We start from the raw sequence: 23,587 nt of genomic DNA, 5'->3' as shown, positions 1-23,587 counted from the left end.
GACTGCTGGCTGCCAGGTGGGCGGGAGATGCGTGAGAGAGGTGAGGGATTAGGGGATTAAGTACAAATCGGTAATTACAAAGCAGTCGGGATGTATAGTCACTAACACTGCAATAACTGTGCGTGGTGTCAGATGGGAACTAGACTTATTGGGGGATTATTTCATAAGTTATATAAATGTCTAATCACTGGTTTGTATACTTGAAACTAATATAATATCATACATAAACTATAATTGAAAAATTATTTTTAAAAATATAAGACTTTTCTGTTACTTTAAGCCACTCAGTATGCTGCAACAGCCCTAAGAAACTGAGCCCTAACCCCCTTACCTGTTAAAGAAAAACGAAAGGGTAATGCCAGCTCGCTCTCTGGGTCTGTATGAGAATATTCTAAAGGGTGATGAACAGGAAGAGCAGGCACGTGCTAATGCTGCCCAAGGATCTGTGGTCCCCACCGCTCCACGTCCGCGAGTCATCCCAGACTTCCTGCCTCCCTCCTCGGCTCTGCCGTGAAGCTGGGCTTACAGCTCACCTCCTCACTTCCCATCTCCTCCTCCCCTGCAACCTGGCATGTGCCCTTCCTCTGCCCTTCACCCAGGAACAGTTCTCAGGCATGGTCACATGGGATGTCTCCAAGGCATCCAGCTCTGCGCTTCCGTCTGCCCTCTCCGGTCCTCTGGTGCCCACCTGCCTCCCCGGGATACAGTTCATCTCCAACCCCACCGTCTGCCTCAGCTCAGGCTCTCACTGCTTCTTGCTCAGACTCTTGCCCCCAAAGCTCCCTGATGCTCTCTGTCCCCTCCAGTCCACTGACCACCTGCCCCCAAGTGAGTCTGACTTTGACTTGGCTCTCCCTCCCCTTAGCTCCTCCCACAGCCCCATTCGCTCACGGAGCTGTGGCTCTGACACGGGGAGCCCAGCCACTCCCACTCCGCCTCATGCTACGCCCGCAGCCATGCTTTGGTTTTTATAAGGAATGATTAACTCAAAAGGTAAAATAACATAAACTACCTCCCATACTTTTTGCCCATTTAATGTTTTTAAATTGGCCATTTTCACCATTTTTAAGCATACAATTCAGGGGGGTGGGGGGCGAAGGGGCATTGGTTACATTCAGTGTGTTGTACAACCAACTCCACCATCTCTTGCCAAAGCATGCTCTCTTTTTTACGTCTTTGCACGTGTTTTCCATTCCCAATACCCCTCCTCATCTCATTTAATTAGTCCATATGGGGTGTCCCCTGCCCTTACAGGATTTCCCGGCCCCTGTGACCCAGGCCCTGCTCTGGGTATAACTCCCTGTGAGTAACAGCTACTGCTCTTAGGACCAGCCCATGAGGCTTGGAACACAGGCCCCAGCACTGAGTCCCCACCCCGCCTCCTCAGCCACGTGGCACCTCCTGCCAGGGCCTGGCACACTGCCACCAGCGGCACTCCCTGAACATGAACTACAGGAAGGGCCAAGTTGAGTGAGGGCCAAGATAAGAACTCGGTCTTCCTCATTCTCTACCTTACATCTCGAGCTTCTTATTTTATACATTTCATCCTCACTTAGTGGTGGAAACTACCAAGGTTTTTCTATTTAAAATATTAAAAATGTCACTTTTCTAAGAAAAAAAATACAACTTCAGTCTCATAACCTATCAAAGGACTGTTACATTTGGAGCAGGCCCCTACCTTCACGTCACAGAGCCACGCGTGTGGGGCGCCCATGACATCACAGAAGGGACAACATGAATGCAGCTGCCCCGACAGGGACATCTCTAATTGGTTAGAGTTATAATCAAGCCCCAGAAATTTCTGTCAACAAAACCATATCCACTCTTAGTCTTAAAGAGGCAACAATGGTTTAAGACCAGAGTAGGAATAAGAAACATCAGTGTCTAAAGATTGGTTTTTTTTTAAGCACAAACAAGAGGAAAATAGGCACCCCCTTTTTCAAACCAAGAGACACATAAGGAGGTAAAACTTGTGGTCCAGAATGTCTCTGGTGTAATATCCAAAAAGCTCACAAGGTAAAGGCATTTCCCCTTCTAAGTCTGTGCTCGGGGCCCCCACTCCTGTGCCCGAGTCTCTTGTTTCCGGACGTAACGACTCCCACGAGGCGCAGGCGACAGTCAGAGGGCCCCCCCACAGCGGTCTTCTCCGGAGGCCCCAACACTAAGGACCACTTAACACAGGGCTTCTCAGCCACAGCCTGACGGACATCCTGAGCCAGGTGACCCCGTGTGGGGGTGTCCGTGCCTCATCCGTGTGGCACCTGCTCTCTGCCCACGCCCAGCTGTGACAGAGGCAGCTCAGCATCAGCTCCTCAAGTGGCCAAATGCCCAAAGGGAGGTGGCGACCAAGCTGCCCGGGGGGAAACCCAGGGACTTACGGCAAAGGGGCATCTGACACCTCCTGTCCGACGCCGATTCTCTGTGGAAGAGATTCGGCAGTACAAGCCATGGAAACGTTCAGTTCCTGAGGCTGTAATTTCCCACGGTTGCCCGTGGTGAGGTCAGTAAAACCGCAAAGGGGGAAATGGGCCACCACAGAGCCGGCAGCAGGAACAGGGAAGCCAGGAAGCCTGTGCCACCCCCTCTGAGAGAGACCCAAGGACCCAGGAGATGCCCTGGGCGGGATCAGGGCTGAGGAGGGCACAGGGCACTAAAGCACAGAGGGAATGGGAGCTGGAGGCCAGCCCTGCTCCCAAGACCGGCTCCCCCCGAAAAGGTCACCCTCCCAATCCTCACCTCACAAACCCCCAAGCATCAGTGGGGGAGGAGGGAGAGCTGGCACAGGCAGAACACGTTAGTATTTCCGAACGCCTGACTTGCCCCCTCCAGGTATTCCTGTTTTTAATTACACTCCTTAAATGATTTTTGTTGTTACTATCCTTATCCAATGATAGTTTTTCCACTGATTTTTAAGACGTGAAAGGGAGGGAGGGAGGAACGGAGGGAGGGAAATACCAATGTGAGACACATGGACTGGTTCCCTCTGGCAGGTACCCTGACGGGAGGGGACTGAACCTGCAACCCAGGGACATGCCCTTGACCAGGATTCGAACCCGCCCCCTTGGGCGCTCGGGCCGACTCTCTAATCACTGAGCCTCACCAGCCAGGGCTCCTCCAGGTATTCTTAAATGGACCTTTAAATCTCCTTCATCTTAAAAAAATAAATAAAAATCTTCAGGCAATGCTTTCGGAGCCATCATCCCCCACAACCCTAACCAAATGCGAGACTCATAAGGGGGCACCCCACAGAAGAGAGGAGGAAGGTCAGTGACGGAGAGATTGGGGGTTCCCAGAGAGGAAGTCACTTCCACCCTTAAATTTCCTCTCTAGGAAAAAGGAGGGTCTACGTTTCTTTAATCCTGCACTGATTTTTATTCGGTTTACCCTCGGTAAGTGCGCTAAGACCTTTGCAATCATGAAAAACTTTCAAGATGTGATTTACCGCTTCCTAAAAGGAAGAGCATGACCCAGAGCAGAAATCACAAGGGAAGTAAAACAGCAACAAGGAGGCCTCTGAGCTAAGGGATTTCCGCTCCGTGTGTTCTTTCCAGTGCTTTCAGGTTTAATATGACTGCATTAAGTATGTCAGGTTTTTTAATGACTCCTACTTCCTGAAATCACTAGAAACAAACCAAGTTTGCTTTTTAATAAACCGGACTGCAACCTCCTGGACACTGGAGAACCCTTAAGAGGAAGAGACCTGATGTAACTATCATTAGGAAAGGATCCTCGTAGGTGGTCACAGAAGGAAAGAGAAAACGGCCCAAAGCACCCCAGCCACCGCCTGTGGACCTGCCTGTGATTGGCCACTGCAGACAACACAGTGTCCAGGTCACACGGCACAAGAATCCACTAGTCCAGTAACCCTCACCAAAGGGAAGTTACCCCTTGAGTGAGTAACCTGCTCTATATCCTCACCACGGAGGCCAAACTAGTGGGAACTAAAGAAAAACAACAACAAATCAAACACTGGCTTAAGAATTGAGCTCTGTGATGTGGGGAGTTCACAACACCTCTCTTGGCCCCAATGTTCACATCTGTAAAATGGACCAGAGTGTGAACTAGCCCTGGCCAGTTTCATCCATTCGCTCATCCATCCATCCATCCAGTCATCCATCCAGTCAGTCATTCATTCAGCAAATACGTGTTGAGCCACAGATGCCCAGCACTAGTCCAGGTGCTGGGGAAGACTAGCATCTCTAATGGGGCTTATATTCCAGATTTTGAAACTTCCTAGAAATCAATGTTTTTCAGACTATGGGTTGTGAAACCCATTTTCAAAAGAATCGATGGAACAGTTTAAAATCTCAGAGTTCATCACACATGGGAAGAGTAAGTTCTGCTCCAGCCGCTGACAGGGGCATTGATGAGGACTGGGGGTCAAGAAGTCGAAGGCACTTCTGAACAGGGGCCAGACGGACCGGCCCGATAACAACCTCTCTGCTCCCGCTGCCAGCCCTCCTCCCCTGAACGCAGACTGCTTCTCAGGAACACTCTGCCCATAGATTAAATCTCATCATTTCCTCATTGGCCCGGTGATGGCATTTTGGATAAATATCAAAGAATATGTGTTTCAGAATGCTGTTCCCAACCTTTCTGCGTAGGATTCCTTTGAATGTCAGTCCTTCTGTGAGCACGCCTCGTCTGCTGATTAAGAAAACGGATAGTGGCCAAAAGCTTGTAAATGGATGGATGGTCCGTCGGCCTGAGAGTCCTACACAGAAGTCATGAGAACCAGCACAGTGAAGGCCCAGGAGCCATTCCACCCAGGCCCCTGCATCAACCGATGCTCAAACAGATGGCCGCCTGTGCCCTGAGGGGCCGGGACAGACTGGGAGGACCAAGCCAGGCCCCTCCGTGTGCGTATTTGAGAACCAAGCTGTTCTTACTAGAAGGTGGCTACGGTGACTTTTGTTTGAATGCTCTCTCCCCTCCTTTTTTCCAACGGAAGCAAACCTCTGTATATGAGCCCTAGAGGGCACCTGAGTTTGGTGTCTGTTGGTCACTTTGGTGTCTCGTAATTTTGTGTTTAACCCTGTGAGCCCACACCCCTACAGGCTGCTCCTGGAAACTGAAATACTAATCGTTGGCAAGGTGCCCAGGGACATGCCCAACCCTACCAGCTGCTTGTTCTAACAGAAAACATCCGAGGGCAGCAACTATGGCAACGGGAAGTGAAAGGAGCCGAGACAGATCCCCTGAGAACTAAGACCAGCACCACGAATCCTCCTGGGGCCACGTGGACCCCGAGCTCACCCTGAAGTCAGGCACTGCGCCCGGTTTCACTCTGTCCTCGACCGCGAATTCCCCCTCCCTCCGCGTGCTGCTCTGGGACAGCCCCTGCACACAGGGTTAGAAGTCAGCACGGATGGCCCAGCCTTAGGCGCCAGGTGTAGGGAAGGCACCCCTTTGCGACAGGTCCGAGGTGGCCCAGCGGCACGAGGCTGCTGCCTGCCAGCTCCCAACTCCAGAGACCAGCTCTGGCTGCACCCTCCCCATTTCCCTTCCTGCACATCCCCACCACACCCCACGGGGCTGCAGGTGCCACCAATCCCTCAGCAAAGGTGCAAACTGCGACCGGAACGCTGGCAACTAGGTTTCATGCTGCACACTGGTCCATTTCTTCCTAAATTACCCACTTTTTAAGCTTACAAAGAGCAAATTAAGGAGAAAATGAACTTCTAGGAAAATCTGCTTACTTCTCTGGTAAGTTACAGATGAGGTCATCTCCCCGCGGCCGACCATCAGCTGTGACACGAGTGAACTGCCGTGTGATGCTCAGGCTGCCCTCAAACCCTGACCCCGACGGCAGCCCAGTGCTCGTGCGCCCAGAGCCCTGACCGCAGCCCGGCCCTCAGGACACTCAAACCCTGACCCCGACGGCAGCCCTGGCCTCAGAATACTCTGGAGCAAGCAGATGCAGGAATGGCCAAAAGAACAGCCGCTTTGAGTTTCCTACTTAAAAAGACCTCTTGCCTGGGTGTTTCCAAATGTTGCTCTTCATGTTCCAGAACAAAATCCAGGACCACCTCTGACATAAGTAGGACCCGGAATGCTGTCATCTTAGCGAAGACAAAACCCAGGGGCAGATGTCTTCAGAAACTGTACAGGCGACTGGGAACAAAGGCCTGACCCCCCGCTTTTAGAGTGCTTATCAGCTCATGAATTCCGAGTGAGCAGAAGAGCTCTCACACTCATGTAAGCAGTGAACTCAAGCCCACGCACACATCTGCATTTACATACACTCACACGCGCATTAACAGCCCTGTCTCTGCCTGGAATCTGCAGCAGCTCTGTCCACTGGCTTCTACACAGCACGCCAGCCCTCCTTACACGGATCATTTCAAAGCCCGGCCAACCCCGTGGGCCGAGGTTTCCTTACAGACAAGTGAACTCAGGACACTCGTGGTTACCGAGTCTGGGCGGCACCGGCGACCCGGGCGGCGACAGGTGCCCCCTGGGAGACAGGTACAGGTACTCCTTGTTCACTCCGGCGGCAAAATCAAAGGGGGACTGGTAGTCCTCATCGGGCTCCATCGCCCCAGGTCCATTCCAGAATGCGGGGCGCATGGCTTGGCCACCACCAGTGTCCTTCAGCTGCGGCCACACCCCCACCTGCCGAAGAGTCCACGGGGTTTAGAGACGGGCCTCCTTCCCGGAGCCTCACAGCCGCAGTCGCACAGGCGTTTGATAAAGGACTTCACCCAGCAACCCAGGAGGCGCGGCCCCCAGCTGCTGCTCCCCGGGGGTGGGGGGGGAGCGGGCAACAGAACCAGGAACCAGCGCGGGAACAGCTCTCTTGGGTCAACAAAGGAGGGCCCACAGGTGCCAACAGTTCCAGCAACGCCACACGGGCACTGGCAGGTTTGTTTTGTGTGTTTTTAATGGTCAGCTGACCAAAATGGCCCCGGCAGCCTAATCCTCCAGGACAAGGAAGGATTACCAGGCAGTAATCCCGCCACTCCATCTGTGCCTGCATCTCTCCACGGATCAGAGCGCACCTCTGAGGCCTCGTTTCCTGCGATCTCGATCAGCTTTCTCAGTACAACCTGGTGCAGAATTAAAGCTGTACTTCCACTATCATTTTATCTAAACTAAGTCTGACCTGCCTGCCCTCCCAGCCCTCCCTCGGCCCCTCCTCTTCTTCAAAGACCCTGTTTTGGTCACATGTTCTGCAGAGAAGAATCAACTCCGAAGGCTGAGCGCCCAGTGTGCCTGCAGCTCCTTGTTGAACTCAGGCCACACCTCTGCAGGTGCGACAAACCCGACAAACCCGTGGGCAAAGGTGCAGGAAAAGCGGGTCTGCCTTTGTTCCATGCCCCAGGGGGTGGGCCCCGGTCCACCCATCAGACAAAAGGTCTACGTCACGGGATTCATTTCCTTTACACCAGTTTCTTTTCTTTACACCCCAGGGACTGGGGCCTTCGCCACAGGAACCTGCCGCATGCTTCCGCCCGCATGGCTCACCTGCTATTGAGGAGTAAAGAGACGGGCCGCCCCTTAGGTGGGCCTGGTCAGTCACTGCAGAACAACAAGAAAGCCATCCTACCTTTTCAAATCTTCCTGACAAAAAGGGAATGCAATATATTCTCCCTCGACTGGAAGCAAACAGAAAACCTAAAATATCTGAAGCATTAAAAAGAAAAAACCACCATACACTATATATGCACCAAGACAGTCTATATCTGTCCCAACTCATGATTCATATTCTATTTTTTTAACTATGTTTTTATTGCTTTTTTAGAGAGAAAGGAAGGGAGAGGGATGGAGAGATAGAAACATCGATGAGACATAAATTGGCTGCCTCCTGCACGCCCCCTACTGGAGATCAAGCACACAACTGGGGCATGTGACCTGACTGGGAATTTAACCCGTGACCTCTTGGTCCATGGATGGGTGCTTAACCACTGAGCCACACTGGCTGGCCCATATTCTATTTTTTTGTTAATCTCATGTTGTACACTATTTGGGGCAAGTCTTTATCTTACTTAAGTTTTTAAAAAGTTGAATTTTAGCAACAACAAGCAATCTGTATTTTTCTCCTAAAAGACACCCAAATGTGGACAACTATAGAGGCTGTTCATTCCACATTTAGACATAGAATAATTTTTATTACTGTTTGAAAGAATGAATTGACTGGTTTCTTGAGATCCACAGGACCTCCTATGCGACAGGACAGGCACCACAGGACTGTCCCTGGACCAGAGTGTGGTTAGTGGGGTCCCCGTCCTCTGAGCACCCCACGCACTGGTCTCTAACTGGTAGAAAAAGCATTTCTCCATACCCGCTCTCCCTCCTAGAGCCACAGTGTTGCAAGTCTCTCTCGACCATGAAGGACACAAAAGACAACAGCCATCTGCCAACCAGGACAAGGGCTCCCACCAGGAATCAGATCCACCCTGACCTTGGACTTGCCACCCCCAGAACTGTGAGAAACGGGTGTCACTGTCATCAGCCATCCAGTCCATGGTCACTTATAGAGCAACCGGAGCTAAGACAGAGGCAGCAATACTGACCGACGGCGTGAGCACAGCCACCTCCACACGTGTCCCCATCCCTCCAAACCCCAGACCCTTGATCTGCAGTCGTGAAGGCCACACGACACCCTCCACCTGAACTGCCACCTTTTTTTCTCCTTCTAAAGTCATTCATCTTTCAAGATCCAGGCAGAAGCATGGCCACCTCTTCCTGGAAGCCCTCCTGCTCCCAGCTCCCTCGTCCACAGCAGCAACACACAGAACAGGACGTGCTCCAGCCCCCTGGGCCCTCGTCCTCCTTGCCAGGGGCACTGATTCTCCATGGTGGTACCTGCCCTGAAGGTCCGGCTGATGGATGTGGAATGAGGATCTTGTGTATAAATATGAGGATTCAGAATTTAAGTGATACCTGAAATTACTACTCCACCTGCTTAGGTACAATCTCAGGACGGATATATCACACCCTGCCTCTTGGCTATCGGTCTCCAGTCAGGTCCCCACCCAGTCATTCCCCAGGTGAGGAGAGTGGACAGAGGCCGGAGGCGGGACAGCATGGGGCATGCCAATGGACTGGCAGGGACCCAGCTGATGCAAGGTCCCACACCAAGGAGAAGGGAGTTGTAAGATTCAGAACATGGGAACATAGCTTGGGGACAGACCACTAAAGACCTTGAGTGACAAACTTCTATACTTCACACAAGGTGCAAAAAAGCCACTGGAGGTGTCTGAGCCAGGCAGAGGCGGGTGGAGAGTTTTATGAAGGTCAGTCTGGAGATGGTGCGTAGGATGCACCGTAGGTAGAAACAGGCTAAGGGGGGGCTCAGGGACGCCTACCGCTACAGTCCGGCTCCAGGGAGAAGCCTCTGGTTTGGTGGCAGCCCTTTCCATGTCTGCCGTGGGCCGGACGGAGGAAACACCAGGAGAGATTTAGTCCTGTCCTGCCGGACTGGGTCATGTGGGCCTTCCAAAGGTACTTCACTGTCAACAGGGACCAGTGCCAGAAACCAATTCCAGCATGACAGCAGGGCCGAATCTGGGAATGGCTGAGGGCATTCCCCCAAACCTGAATAGGATGCATTAAATTGATTGTTTGCTGCCAGACAGTTCAGGGCATCTTAATCTATATGTTATTGCCTCCTACTGGCCAAACACCTGAACAGCCGTAGGCAAATTCTCCCATTCTGACAATGCTTGTGTGTACCCTTTGAAGTGAGTATCTCTGCCTCGCCTCAGGACAAGTTGTGTTAATAAAAAGCATGGGGTCCTAGGACTAGGAGACCTGAGACCTTAGAACTTAGATCTTAGCTCTTTCAGCTAGGCTCCTCTGACCCCCAATGCCTTTCAAAAGTATCTTTCGTCTCCGGACTCCTATTTAATCTACGCACAGCCTTCTCCGGATTGCTGAACCCTTCTTAATGCTGGAACAAGAACCCCAGCAGACCAGACTGCGTTTACCGGGTTCCCTCGCAATGTTCCTACGACCTGGTCCCCAAGTCTTCCCAGGTTCTATGAGGCACTACCAGACCTGCTACCCAACCTGCACTCCATGTCCTTTGTGCTGTTCCTCTCTGTGGGTCACTGGCCACACCCCGTTCAGCCGACCTGGAGTGTTTAGGTGGAGACCCCCCACATCTGTGGTGGGACAGATGCCTGCTGTGTCCACCCAGCACCCTCCTTTCCTCGAGGAATTCCACCTCACCTGCTCCACGCGGGAGAGCACCCCACAGTCCCCACCTGTGCCCTGGCTCCAGCGGGGGCTGTGCTTCAGATTCGACCCTGCAGGCTCCCCACCCCCTGCTCACGGGTACTGCCCTAGGGCAGATATCTGACCCAAACAGCGCCACCTCCAGGCCTCCCCTGATGTTCCCGGGAGGATTAATGAGAGAAAGGGAATCCCTTTGGAGAGGTCAGGAGGCGCTTGCTCTGCCAGGTGAACAACCCCGGCTGAGACTGAGAAGGGGCAGAGGAAGACACAGAGGCAGGTCAGGGATGGCAGAGCCGCATCGGGGCCAGTCCAGCCATCTGTCCTGGCTTCCCAGCTAGAAACAAACTAGTGGCCTGGTGCACAAAATTCATGTGGGGGGTGGGGGGGTCCCTCAGCCCGGCCTCCACCCTCTCCAATCTGGGAGCCCTTGGGGGATGTCCAACTGCTGGTTTAGGCCCAATCACCCCCAAATGCCCCCCCACTGCCGGCCTGTTCGCTCCCAACTGCCCCCCCTGCTGGCCTGCTTGCCCCCAAATGCCCCCCTGCTAACCTGATCACCCCCAACTGCCCTCCCCTCCTGGCCTGATCACCCCTAACCAGCTCTGCCTTGGCCCGCCACCATGGCTTTGTCTGGAAGGTCTCCTGGTCTAATTAGCATATTACCCTTTTATTGGTATAGATACATTTCTATGTGACTCCACTTATGGTTCAGGTTGAAGTCTATCATTTCAGTAGAAAAAGTCCTACCTTCCAACCACTTCCCACTATTACCGCAGTCACGTTTTAGCCAAACTTGATATTCCTGTTTCTCAGACACATCTGAACTCGGGCAAGACAATGTCTCAAACTGGGGCCTCTTTTCCCTGTATTTCTGCCTGTCAAATTCCTACCCACTCATCCAGCTCAACTTAATAAGTCGCCTATGAATGGTAGGCGCACAAGGGATGGTCATTCTACTGCTACCTGAAGTGGAAAAAACAGCACATGTGCCTAAAAGCGATAGCTTAAATGCTGAATAGAACATCCACATAATAGAAAATTACACCAACATTAACATGATGGTGAGGACATGTATGTTTTACAGGGAAAGATATTCTTGAGACAATCCGTAAACAAAGAAGGTTCCAAAACTCTTTGCATTGTATGATCCATAAATGTGTAATCACTGGAGAGAAAGAGACCAACTAGCCAAAAGAAAGAAAGTGTCAGGAGAAATCCGCGTCACACCACCCCAGGAAAGCACCTGTGCCCGGCAGTGTCAGCAGAGGGCGCCCTGGGCAGCTCAGCCCTCAGTCTGGCCAGCAAAGTGCACTACAGAGCAACAACCCATTAGCTGACTCACGCTGCTGCAGATGGAAATGTAGGCAGCACAAAGGACGATAAAGAATATTAAGTTTCCACCTGCCCATTCACACATCACTCAAGTAGGTCTGGATGTGTTCTCCCTAATTTTGAAAGATACTTAAGGGATGGTCTGATGTAAAAGCTATGACAGGTACAAAAATTCTCTTGAGGGGCCTCAAAGTGCACACAGACGGACAATGTCATTACCCAACTGGAGAGGCAGGCACTGGTATCAGACACGGGGACAAGTTACCACAGCAGCCAGCGGGAAGGTGTTCCAGCTGGACAAATACGGGACAATTTAACCACCAACCTAGTTAAGGACAGCAAAGTTATACATCACTGAAAATAGGAACCAAAGGGCCCATATGGAATGGTTAATTTTTGTGTCCATTTGACTGCCCAATTATAAGGTTAAACATTGCTTGACCGACTGACTTGCAAGGAAATTCTCACCTGGCGCTCCACCCTCCTAGCAGGATGCTTTTCTGTCCTCCCAAAATAACTGAAATCAAGTCTGTGCCCCACAGACAGGCCAGGGGCATTTTTTCCCTTTAAAATGATTTTTGAAATATTGAAGAGCAGGAGTTATAATGAGAACGAGACCTTATTCCCCCCCTCAACCTATTTTCAAACATATTTTCCAGCCGAGCCTCTAACAGGGAAAACCAGGACCTGCTGACAAATGTCAAAAAATGCCCAAATTCTCCATCACGAGGGAGTTGGAGGCTGGATCCCAAAAGTACAAAGAGGCCTCACTATCCCAGGAGGTCACCCTCCTGCACAGGCGGCATTCCTGCTCTGACTGGAGAGTTTCGTTAGCACAACAGGAAATCATAGCGAGATAGCTCGCTCTTCCCTCAGTGCCAGGTCACTAACTGCAACATCCACATCTTTCATTTTTAAATAGGGCTGTTTCAGTGTTCGGGTCCCTCCTCACCTGGTGGTTTCCATGACGACGGGCTCGGAGCCAAGTTCTCCCACTTTCACATGTTCACAGACCACCTGGGGACCGTGCTCAAGGACGGGTCCCTCCCCACTGCACGGGGGCGGGGGGGGGGGGGCACTGAGGCCTGCTTTAGACAGCAGCACGGTGTCTGCCTTAGGATACGGCCTGAGCAAGCTCTCAGACCTGTCACTCCACGTGGTCTTAGCACTTCCTAAATAGGTGTCTCTTTAAAACCAAGACTCAGATTTTATGGCCAAAGAGTTTTTGCGTCTGGGGCGTGTGCTGCTTTTTTCCTGCCGTCCGAACGGGCCACAAAGCGGGGACGTTTAGACCAAGAGACAGACAGGCTATGTCACTGTCATGGCCTTTTCGGCAGGGATTACTTAGGGTCTGGACGGACAGCCACACACAGTCTGGAAGATGGCCCAGGAGTAGGCGGTGAGAGCAGGCTGCTCCGTCTACGAGTGATAATCTATTTAAGACAGAGCACAGGGGCTCTGCGGTGAGCTTATGGGAAGGTCAAGGGGTTTCTTCCAAGCCAACTGTTTCCACTTTGCTGACAGGCTGTACGAAGGGGGAGGAGGGGGGCATAAACACACCCAGCGCAGAGCCTAAAGGGGATAAATGAACTGGGGAGCAGACTTTAATTTGGAAAAGCTCCCACGCGCACACAGCTACTCCCAGCAGCTAGAGGCTCGGGGGAGTGCAGGAGCTGCTCCGACCAGCAGGCTCTTATTTAAAGTTCACATCTGGCCATGAGCTTCCATCATCTGCAAGCTGAGGCATAACAAACACTCCAAACACTCCACCAGCAAGTTAGACATGCAGGCGCTGGGCTTGCTCTAAACTCTAATAATTTCATTAGGCCTCTCCCACGGCAGCCACTCAACAGATACACAGCACAAACATTGCCCATTTTATCCTAAATGCTATTAAGAAATAGTGTCATATTAAATGTAGAGCATTTCTATCTGAACCTGTGACTTTGGTTAAGAAATGCCATTTCCAATGACACATTTCCCATATTTCCCCTTTTTAACACAATCTCCCATCTTTCCTTTTAAAGGTCAAGCGCCAACGCCACACATCGCCTCGAAACCAAATCCATAGCTGGGAGGCTGCAGGCAGCCTGGCTCCCGGCCTGAGGCTGAGAACCCGACACTACACATCTGACTAATGACACCTGGGTTTATGGTTGTGAGCGCTCCGTACCGACGTTTCTGTTTTACCAAACATCCCTGCCAAACAGGTATTTATCGAAAGAGCACACAATGACAGTTATCCCAGGAAGCTCCCTCCACGGGGGACAGGATAACGGAAGAGGCAGCGTGGGAAGGGCCGGGGGTGGAGAAATGCATTCCTGGAAAGTACCCAGAACCCCCAAGTCACGCAATTCCGGTCACGCCGACCAGGAAAGATGAAAGAACTAGGTATACAGGTTCATCATTTTACATCAGATGGCTAAGAATACTAACCAATCACCAAACTGATTTATTACTCTTCCTACATTTTTTCCAGTTATAGTTGACATTTAATATTATATTAGTTTTAGGTGTACAGCATAGTGGTTAGACATTTTTATGTAAATTATGCACCTTAGTTAATAATAATGTATCAATATTGGTTAATCAATTATAACATATGTACTACACTAATAGAGCAAACTGGGTAGAGGGGTGGATATGGGAATTCTCAATACTATCTATTCAATTTCTGTAAACCTACAACTGCTCTAAAAAAATTAATTAAAAAAAAAATGTCACCCAGTCTGGACTCTACCTGGGAAAATCCCCCGGCGCTGGGCTATTACCAGCCACGAGTGCCTGGGCGGTCACAGAGAGCATCGTCATGTGCAGCTTCCGGGGCAGGTCTGAGCTCATGTTAAAGAGAGGATGACGAAATCATCAAACTCCATTGTTAATGCCAAGGAGACACCCACCCGGGCGGATCTGGTTAAATTCCTCCAGTGCATTTTAAGAAATAGTGTAGTGGTTCGAATGTCTGCTTCCGCCCTGGCCGGTTTGGCTCACTGGATAGAGCATCGGCCTATAGACCGAAGAGTCCCAGGTTTGATTCTGGTCAAGGGCATGTACCTTGGGTGCAGGCTCCTCCCCAGCCAAGGCCCTGGTCGGATGCATGCAGGAGGCAACCAATCAATGTGTTTCTCTCACATGGATGTTTCTCTCTGTCTTTCCCTCTCTCTTTCACTCTCTAAAAAAAAAATTTTATCTCTCATTCCCTCTTCCTTCCTCTCTGAAATCAATAAAAATATATTTTTTAAAAATCAAACGAATGTCTGCTTCCTAGCTAAATGAAGAGTATCATTAGATTTATGGAGAAGTATTATCATCTTCAAAGAATGTTCCCCCGCAGGCGAGGGGTCTAACATCTAAAACTAAACAGAAACAGACATCTATTCAATACAGAAGTAGGACACCATGTTCAAGGCCTACACTTGATCCTTCGAGTCTTTTCAAATACAGTGAAAACAGCCAAGCAAGACGGCAAACCAAACACTGTCTGATACAACCACACGGCGGCCCTCGTTCTTCCCACGGGTTTCTAAGAAGGGAAACGTGGCCCCAGCATCGCCGTAAAGCAGCCTTCTCAACGTGTAACCAGCAGGATGATCAGAACAGAGAGAAATTCCACATTCCATCTCCACCAGAGGATTTTATTTACAAAGATAATCCCCTGAGCAAATCTACCTCCAAATTTTGAGATGTGAAAATCAGAGGACAATAACTGTAGAGGGCGGACAACAGGGACGCCAGCTCCAAAGGTGCCAGAGACCCCGGTGTCATGACAAGCTGAATAGCAAGACAAATGCTTTAAACTGGTCCCTTTTAACTTTTAAACAAAAACAGAAACTGCCCTCTTATAGCATTTGCTCTGTAAATTAAGATTAAACGAGGAAGGGAAGCATGAAGATGGTGGATGCCTGCAACACTTCCATTTAAAATCAATAGTTTGGTGTGCTTTGTTTGTTTTTATTATATTTTATCGGAGTGACATTAGTGAACATGAACATATAGGTTTCAGGTGTGGGTTTCTATGTTACAAGATCTGTGTGCTGCACTGTGTGCCCACCACCCGAAGTTAAATCTTCTCCTGTCACCATATATTAGGACCCCCTCACCCCCGACCCCCTTCCCTGTGGCAACCACCATACTGCTGTTTGTGTTCATGAGTTTCAGTTTCATATGCCACATGTGAGTGAAATCATATGGTTCTTAGCTTTTTCTGATGACTTATTTCACTTAGCACAATGTTCTCAAGGTCCATCCATGTTGTTGCAAATGACGCTATTTCATCCTTTCTTATGGCTGAGTAGTGTTCCATTGTGTGTATGTACCACATCTTCTTTATCCAGTCCTCTATCATGGGACAGTTTGGCTGTTTCCATGTCTTGGTCACTGTGAGTAACGCTGCAATGAACATAGGGGTGGGTGCATATATCTTTGCAAATACATGATTTTGAGGTTTCCATAGTGGTTGTACTAGTCTACATTCCCACCAGCAGTGGATGAGGGTTCCCTTTTTCCCACAACCTCTTCAACACCTATCATTGCTTGTCTTGTTGATAACGGTCACTCTAACAGTTGTGAGGAGGTATCTCATTGTAGTTGGGTGAGTTGAATGGTATGAGAATTTTACTTCAATGAAACTGTTTTTAAAGCAAGGTAAAGAATAATGCTGTATATAGTATATAGATCATGGTCCCGTTTTAATACACTTCTGCCCATGGGTAAGTGTGTGTCCGGGAACACAGATAAAAATTTTCTGGGGGGAAAAAAAATCAAGAAATTTAACAGTAACTAAAACTGGGAAGGGAGAGACTATGGAGAATGGATTAAAGAAAGAGGAATTTCAGCCCTAGCCAATTTGGCTCCGTGGATAGAGTGTCTGCCTGCAGACTGAAGGGTCCCAGGTTTGATTCTGGTCAAGGATACATGCCCAGGTTGTGGACTCGATCCCCGGTGGGGGGCATGCGGGAGGCAGCCAATCAATTGATATTTCTATCTCTCCCTCTCCCTTCCTCTCTGAAATCAATAAAAATACATTTAAAAAAAAGAAGAATTTCAATTTTCATTTTATTCCTTGGTGTTCACTTAAAATTTGTTTTATGCCATGTAAAATAAAATAAACTTAAAAAAAAAAATTAAAATAAGAGCTCTGTGTGGTAATTAAAACCACACAGTACAGGCACAAGAAGAGACACACAGATCTGGCCATGGCTCAGGGGGTGGGAGCATCATCCTGTGCACTAAGAGGCCACAGGTGTGGGCTCGATTCCTGGTCAGGACATATATCCAGGTTGCGGGTTCAATCTCTGGTCGGGGTGTCTATGGGAGGCAACAGATCGATGTTTCTCTCTCTCCATTCCTCTCTCTAAAAATCAATTTAAAAAAAATTTTTTAAACATATCCTCTGGTGAGGATAAAAAAAAGTTTTTAAAAAAGAAGATACACAGATCAGTAAAACCTACTGAAGTCCAGAAACAGATCCCTGTACACAAAGAAGTTTATACATGACAAGTGTTAATATCAGCAGAGGAAAGATAAACCCATCCTTAACTCGGGACAGAAATTCCAGAAGGAATAAAAAGCTATAGATAAACATGAGTAAATATACCCAATAAAAATGTCAGAAAACCTACAGGAGGTTATTTTCATAATTTAAGTGATGACTGCTCTAAGATACAAAACCCAAAAGTTGCCCGGCCACAGTGGCTCAGTGCTTGAGTGTTGACCCATGAACCAAGGTCACTGGTTCGATTTCTGGTCAGGGCACATGCCTGGGTTGCGGGCTCAACCCCCAGTGTGGGGCGTGCAGAAGGTAGCCAATCAATGATTCTCTCTCATCATTGATGTTTCTCTCTCTCTACCCCTCTCCCTTCCTCTCTGAAATCAATAAAAATATTTTAAAAAATAAAAAACAGCATTTCTTATTATTTCAGCCGAATAAAAACACAACAAAGATAAATATTTCTCAGTAAGCAGCGTTTATTTAATGACCATATATCTTATGTTCTAGAAATAGTACCCATGTGGTACTTAATGCCAAAAAATCTGCACTAAACATTCAAATTTATTTATGTTGGGTTTCTCTTCCTCTACCCCCACAAAATCTGTGACTATATCCATCTAGGTACAAGATCGTTACCAAGACGACTAAAAGTCAACACTACCATTTCCCACCAAGAACAAATAATCAAATTAAAACTAGGAGTTATTTAAGGTGAACACAGCACAACTCCACCCTTCACAGCCCCAGAAAAGGCAAGATGTGACAGGAACCCCATACACAGACGAGGTGATGGGACCCTTCTCTCCGTGCAAGGTAAGAGGCCACCTTATTCAATTCAACTAAGAGACAACGGTCATACATTTTGACTGAATGCTTTTCAAATGAGCTGAGTCCTTGTTCCTTCTCAATGCCGCCATTCACGAATCCTCATGACACCAAGTACAAAACTAACAAAAGCACTGTATAAAAGTAGACCACCCCAGCCCACACAGTGTTGCTCAGCAGTTGAGCGTCAACTTATGAACCAGGAGGTCACAGTTAGATTCCTGGTCAGGGCACATGCCTGGGTTCTCGCTCATCATTGATGCTTCTGTCTCTCTCTCTCCCTCTCCCTTCCTCTCAGAAATAAATAAGAATATATTAAAAAAACAAAAAAGTACACCACCCCAAACAGACCAGCCAAACTCAGCCTCGGAGGCCTCGGGGCCACTTGGAACACGTACTATCACTACCTGCCCCTGAACACACGCATCTGTACAGGGACTTCCTACTGGGGTTATATTCTCAGTACAAACACCTGAAGTTAGCTCCAAAGCACGCCAAGCCCAGACCTAGCCGGGTTGCCTGCAAGACACCGAACCTGCACGGGTCGATCACCTTATTCACCTTTCAAGCAGGCAGCCTGGGCCACAGACAGGCCTCCAGTCTGCGTTTATTTATCCTTCTCTTTATTCATTTGGAATATTTCCACTGATTTCCAGCTGAGCTTCTAGAGCAGCCGTGGGCAAACTACGGCCCGCGGGCCGGATCCAGCCCGTTTGAAATGAATAAAACTAAAAAAAAAAAAAAAGACCGTACCCTTTTATATAATGATGTTTACTTTGAATTTATATTAGTTCACACAAACACTCCATCCATGCTTTTGTTCCGGCCCTCCAGTCCAGTTTAAGAACCCATTGTGGCCCTCGAGTCAAAAAGTTTGCCCACCCCTGTCCTAGAGCTATGGGTACTAAGACACAGTCATTATATAATTTAGATGAAAGGAATTATGTTTATCATTATTATTTCTACCCTACATATTCCCCTGCGCTTTGAATATACTATGGCATTTAGGCCTGTAGAAAAAACATCACGAAGGGAGACGAGGTTTTATCATCACCGTTTTATAGGTGAGAAAACTGAAAACCAAGCAAATTATTTAATGTGGCTAAAACCTCATCACAGCTCTCTCGTGAGAACTAGCGGTCAGGCCTTCGCAGTGGGTCTAGGGCAGTGATGGCAAACCTATGACACGCGTGTCAGAGGTGACACGCGAACTCATTTTTTTGGTTGATTTTTTTATGTTAAATGGCATTTAAGGATCTACACTAATAAAAGACAACGATGCTAATTGACTGTACCTTCACTATGCCCATCAGCCAATCAGAAGAGTATGCAAATTAACCCAAGAAAGATGGCCATTTATTTGTGTGCGACCCGGGGTGGCCAGGCGGGATACCAGCGATCCGCCGCCCTCCCGGCCGCCATCCAGCCCTCCTGTGTGCAACCTGGGGCAGCCCTCCCGTGTGCGACCCAGGGCGGCCAGACGGACAGCAGCGATCCACCGCCTGCCCAGCTGCCATCCGGCCCTCCCGTGTGCAACCCGGGGCAGCTGGGCGGGACAGCAGCAGAGACGGAAGGAAGCCAGGCGGCGGAGATGGGAGGGAGCAAGGCGGCGGAGAAGGGAGCAAAGCCCGCCACTGCTTCACTCTGGCCTCAAGAAGTCCTATTCTTGCAGGAATCTTCCTGCAACGGGCCTCTAGTATAAAATAAATATCAAAAATATACGTCTTTGTTTTACTATGGCTGCAAATATCAAAAAATTTCTATATGTGACACGGCACCAGAGTTAAGTTAGGGTTTTTCAAAATGCTGACACGCCGAGCTCAAAAGGTTCGCCATCACTGGTCTAGGGCTTTCTTTATTGCAAGCCAGGTGCAAATGGGGCCCTGTCACTCTCGGGCCCGGCCCATGGAAATCTCCCTTGGGACTTCTAATGTTCTCTTTCTCACATTTCCACAGGCGGGAACACAGCCAGCGGATAGCAGGAGCCTGTGTCACGGTTTCTCCTTCATACAAAGCTGCCCATGAGCGACACCGTTAACAGCACCACACACTGGTCCACTGTGTGAGTGCGAACTAAACTTTCATTATGTGGAGCCACTAAAATGCTGAGGTTGTTACAGGAGTTGTCCTGTGACCTGTAACCTGACAAATACAGGCCCATTTGTAATTTCTACACACACACACACACACACACACACACACACACACATGTTGATATATCATAAAGCAATATGAAGGTAAATATGAAGCCATTAATAGCTGTTCTCTCTCAGAAATGGGAGTAGGTGATCAGGGAAGTAGATAAGGATGTTTTGTTTTTCAGTTAATACTTCCCTGTGCTGTTTAATTTTTTAAAATATATTTACTAAAAAGGAATTCATAAAAAATCAGAGAGCTGCTGAAAAATGTCAAAGGTTATCTTACACAAATTGCCCACTGTCCATTGTACTATAGAAGATCTTACCCCCTCACTGAATAAAAGAAGTAACTATCTCATTTATAATGTCCTACAATGTGTCAGCCTTTATTCTTTCACCTGGAATTTGTGTATTTTGTACATATTAGATTAAGAATTTATAAAATTTTCACCTTTAGCATTTATTCTAATTTATACTTACCTTTATGCACAGAAGGAAAAGACATATCGTGCCTTATGTATTCTATTTTCAAGAAGTAAAATATTTGACTGTGGATTTCAGGTACACATCCTTTCATCTACCTATCTTACAGGAAGTATTAATAATTTATCAAGAAAAGTTTTACCATTTCCATCAAAATTTGCAATAATTTTTAAAACATTCACTTCTTCACTTTTTTCATGTTTTCCAAATTTCTCCAGATCATTTTCCATCTGGATTCTTTGGAGGGTGAGGGAGGATGGAATATACCAGAATGACTGCATCCTGGGGAGTGTGACAGTCTGTGGGAGCGGGGTCCTTCTCTGCCAGGGGCTGTGGACGCGGGGTAGTGGACAGAGAAGACATGAGAAGTCATCGGCATGTAAGAGAGGCAAGTAGCCACTGCTAACAAGGAGCCATTAGACAAAACAGTTCTCCACAGTAGCCTCATAAGGCAGCTGCTAACAAAGCCATCACATAGAACAGTCCAGCAAACACAGGAGCTAGTAAAACAGCCGTGCACCAGCTGGTCAGTAACACATCTTTATACCAACTTAGACAAAAAGGCTTCTTACCAAAGACTGACATCAATATTTGGGTTACAGGAAGGTACGCCTGTGCAGTGCGTACAGTACAACTGCTGTGTGCTTGCTCAGATAGGCCTTGAACACCCGTGTACTCTGGACAGGGTACCCACATAGAACAACCATAAAAATATAAATTATAGGATCATTTAAAACTTTATACTATGAGGTTGGCTTGAATGTCTTGTAACTTGAAGGTAAATTTGGGTTGATATGTCCCCTCACTTATTTTCAAGATTTTAAATGGATAAGCAAGATCCCAGCTCATTCTCATCATCTCCTCGTTTACATTAAATGTCCATGGGTTTATTAACAATGAAAAGCTCTTGGTTGTTCCTAGGACTCACATCAGCTTGTCTCAGAACAAAAACTCTTTAAAAAAAAAATTCAAGCCCAGCTGATGTTGCTCAGTGGTTGAGCATTAACCTATGAGCCAGGAGGTCACAGTGCCATTCCTGGTACTTCCAACTACAAGATATGATGAAATTAAATGTTCCGAAGACCTCCCTAGCCCAGATGTATATCTTGTTATAGTAAAAAAAAAAATCCAGAATTGAATAGTTGATACACTAACATCCATACAAAGGTAAGGTTCCCCTTTAGAACTTTGGAACTAACATCATTTTGATAGAGAAATGGGCTCACACAGGAGTTTTGCCTGAGCGTTTTCTTTTCCAGTGCCCACTCTCCCAGACAAGTCGGCTCACTTTCCCAGCTGATCTCCGAGCCAATGGACGCCCCGTCCTGTCTTCTCGCTTGGGAGGGTTCTAAACAGCTCAGATACAGGAAGCCTGAATGTAACATTTGTTCCCTTGACTGAAATTGAGAAACTTTAACCACGAAGGCGCCCACTTTTCAACACTGCAGATGCTTACATCACACACGCACACACCCCACCATTAGATGCTCAGCGATCCAGTGACAGCTGACATCAGTGGAGCCATCCCCAAGGAGCTGCCTTCCCCGCTCGCTCCTTGCAGCTTTGCACTGAGCCAAGCCAACAGGGCCTGCCAACAGCTGTTCGTAGAGCGGCAGGACCGCCGCCTCCTGCCCTCGAGGACTACTGCTGATGGCTTCATCAGAGGACAGCATGAGTAACCCGCCAGGCCCAGCCAGGGGTGGCTCAGCTTGTTAGCACCAACAGGAATTCCTTTCTTCTGCTCGTGTAATAGTCCCTTACCCTTTCTCATAAAAGCCCCGTCCTCAGTATTTGGGTTTCTGCTTGAATCTGTGCTCCCCAAATTGCAATTCTGTGATCCCAAATAAACGCTTATTGCCTGTCATTTTTGCCTTTTTAATTTTAGGTTAATGACAACAGGTAAGACGTTTACTATTCTGTTCCACCTCATTAAAAAAAAAAACAGCGGGTCAGAATCCACAAGCCAACATGCAGTTTGCAAAATAAACCCCAAGACACACTCCAGAACACGCAGCAATCCTGAAGTCCTCCTCCTTAGAGACCAAGGTGAGAAAGGAAAAGCCGGCATCAGGCTCTCCCCTCGGCCAAGCATGTCAATACTTAGTTCCACTTCGCACATCCATGAAACACGTTAATGCCTGGGCTTCCACCTCATCACGGAGGACCTAGGGCACTTTCTATTCAAATGAAGGTAACTGGTTACCCAGGCCCCACAATTCTTCTAGTCCTACAGCTAGGGACTGGAAAATCCACCAACAGCCCACAGCTCATATCAAATTCCCTTACCACTTTTACCAACTCTCACTCAGAGGCAAATTTTCAACCTTGTCAATTTTTTAAAAAGGAAGTAGAAAGACAGCAAAGTAAAACATCAGCAAAACACTAAGTTTGCTTGAATAGAGACCAGTGAAACACATCTTTGTACTTCCACAAAATGAGCCCCTGGTGCAGTAAAAAGAGTAAAATCAATTCACAGAGACAGAAAGGAGAGAAGTGGCTGCCCAGGGTGGGAACGTGGCAGGACAGAAAACAGGCGCAGTGCTAATGGAAACGGCTTAAAACAGGGCCTTGGGGGTGGTGGCCGGGCTCCGCAGGTTTACTAACAGCCACTCAGTCGTTTGAGGTAAAGTGTATGGTAATTATTGATTGCAAATTATATCTCAATAAAGCTGTTTTTCTAAAAAGATCCACATGTGTAATAGAAGGAAAACATCCAAGGAGGTACATGTTAGCTAAAACAATCAGTGTGCAGAACAGTGTGCATGACATGGTCCCATCTGGATTTTAAAAGAGCTATACACATGACCTGCATGGATGTTTCTAGAACAGGGGTGGGGAACATCCCGCCCTCGGGTCATATAAAGCCCTTGAAATCATTTGGTCTGGCCCTGCCAAGGCATTAGGGGCGAGTTAATTAAATGTTTGACCAAATACAGCAGGCTAATTTTTAAGCTGATAATTTTAGATGGCCCGAGAATGATGTTATAAATATCCAAATGGCCCTTGGCAGCAAAAAGGTTCCCCACCCCTTCCAGGGGACACCCGGGGCTTGATCAGGGCAGCTGTGCCTGGGAAATGGGTCGAGGGTGAGTGTTTGGTTGTACCTGTACACTCCTCTGTGCTGCTTGAACTCCTT

General features: G+C 48.3%; 1 protein-coding gene across 7 annotated transcripts in view; it reads right to left on the bottom strand.

Moving 5' to 3' along the window:
* The window catches only part of TPD52 (tumor protein D52), a 73,926-nt gene that overhangs the window by 29,411 nt on the left and 20,928 nt on the right, over positions 1-23,587 (bottom strand). For 2 of the 7 annotated variants that reach the window (XM_059672680.1, XM_059672681.1), the window contains exon 1: positions 6,414-6,639. The exons of 3 other annotated variants lie outside the window; for them this stretch is intronic. In XM_059672680.1, coding sequence (XP_059528663.1) covers positions 6,414-6,570 — 157 coding nt within the window. In that variant the 5' untranslated portion in view covers positions 6,571-6,639. Of the gene's footprint in view, positions 1-6,413; positions 6,640-23,587 lie in introns of those variants that run through there. 2 more of the 7 variants (XM_059672682.1, XM_059672684.1) reach the window with 1 other exon arrangement.

This window comes from Myotis daubentonii, chromosome 17 (genome assembly GCF_963259705.1).
Source record: "Myotis daubentonii chromosome 17, mMyoDau2.1, whole genome shotgun sequence".
NCBI classification, from domain to species: Eukaryota; Metazoa; Chordata; class Mammalia; order Chiroptera; family Vespertilionidae; genus Myotis; species Myotis daubentonii.
The sequence above is the reverse complement of the archived record's forward strand: the minus strand, read 5'-3'. Positions and strand labels throughout refer to the sequence as shown.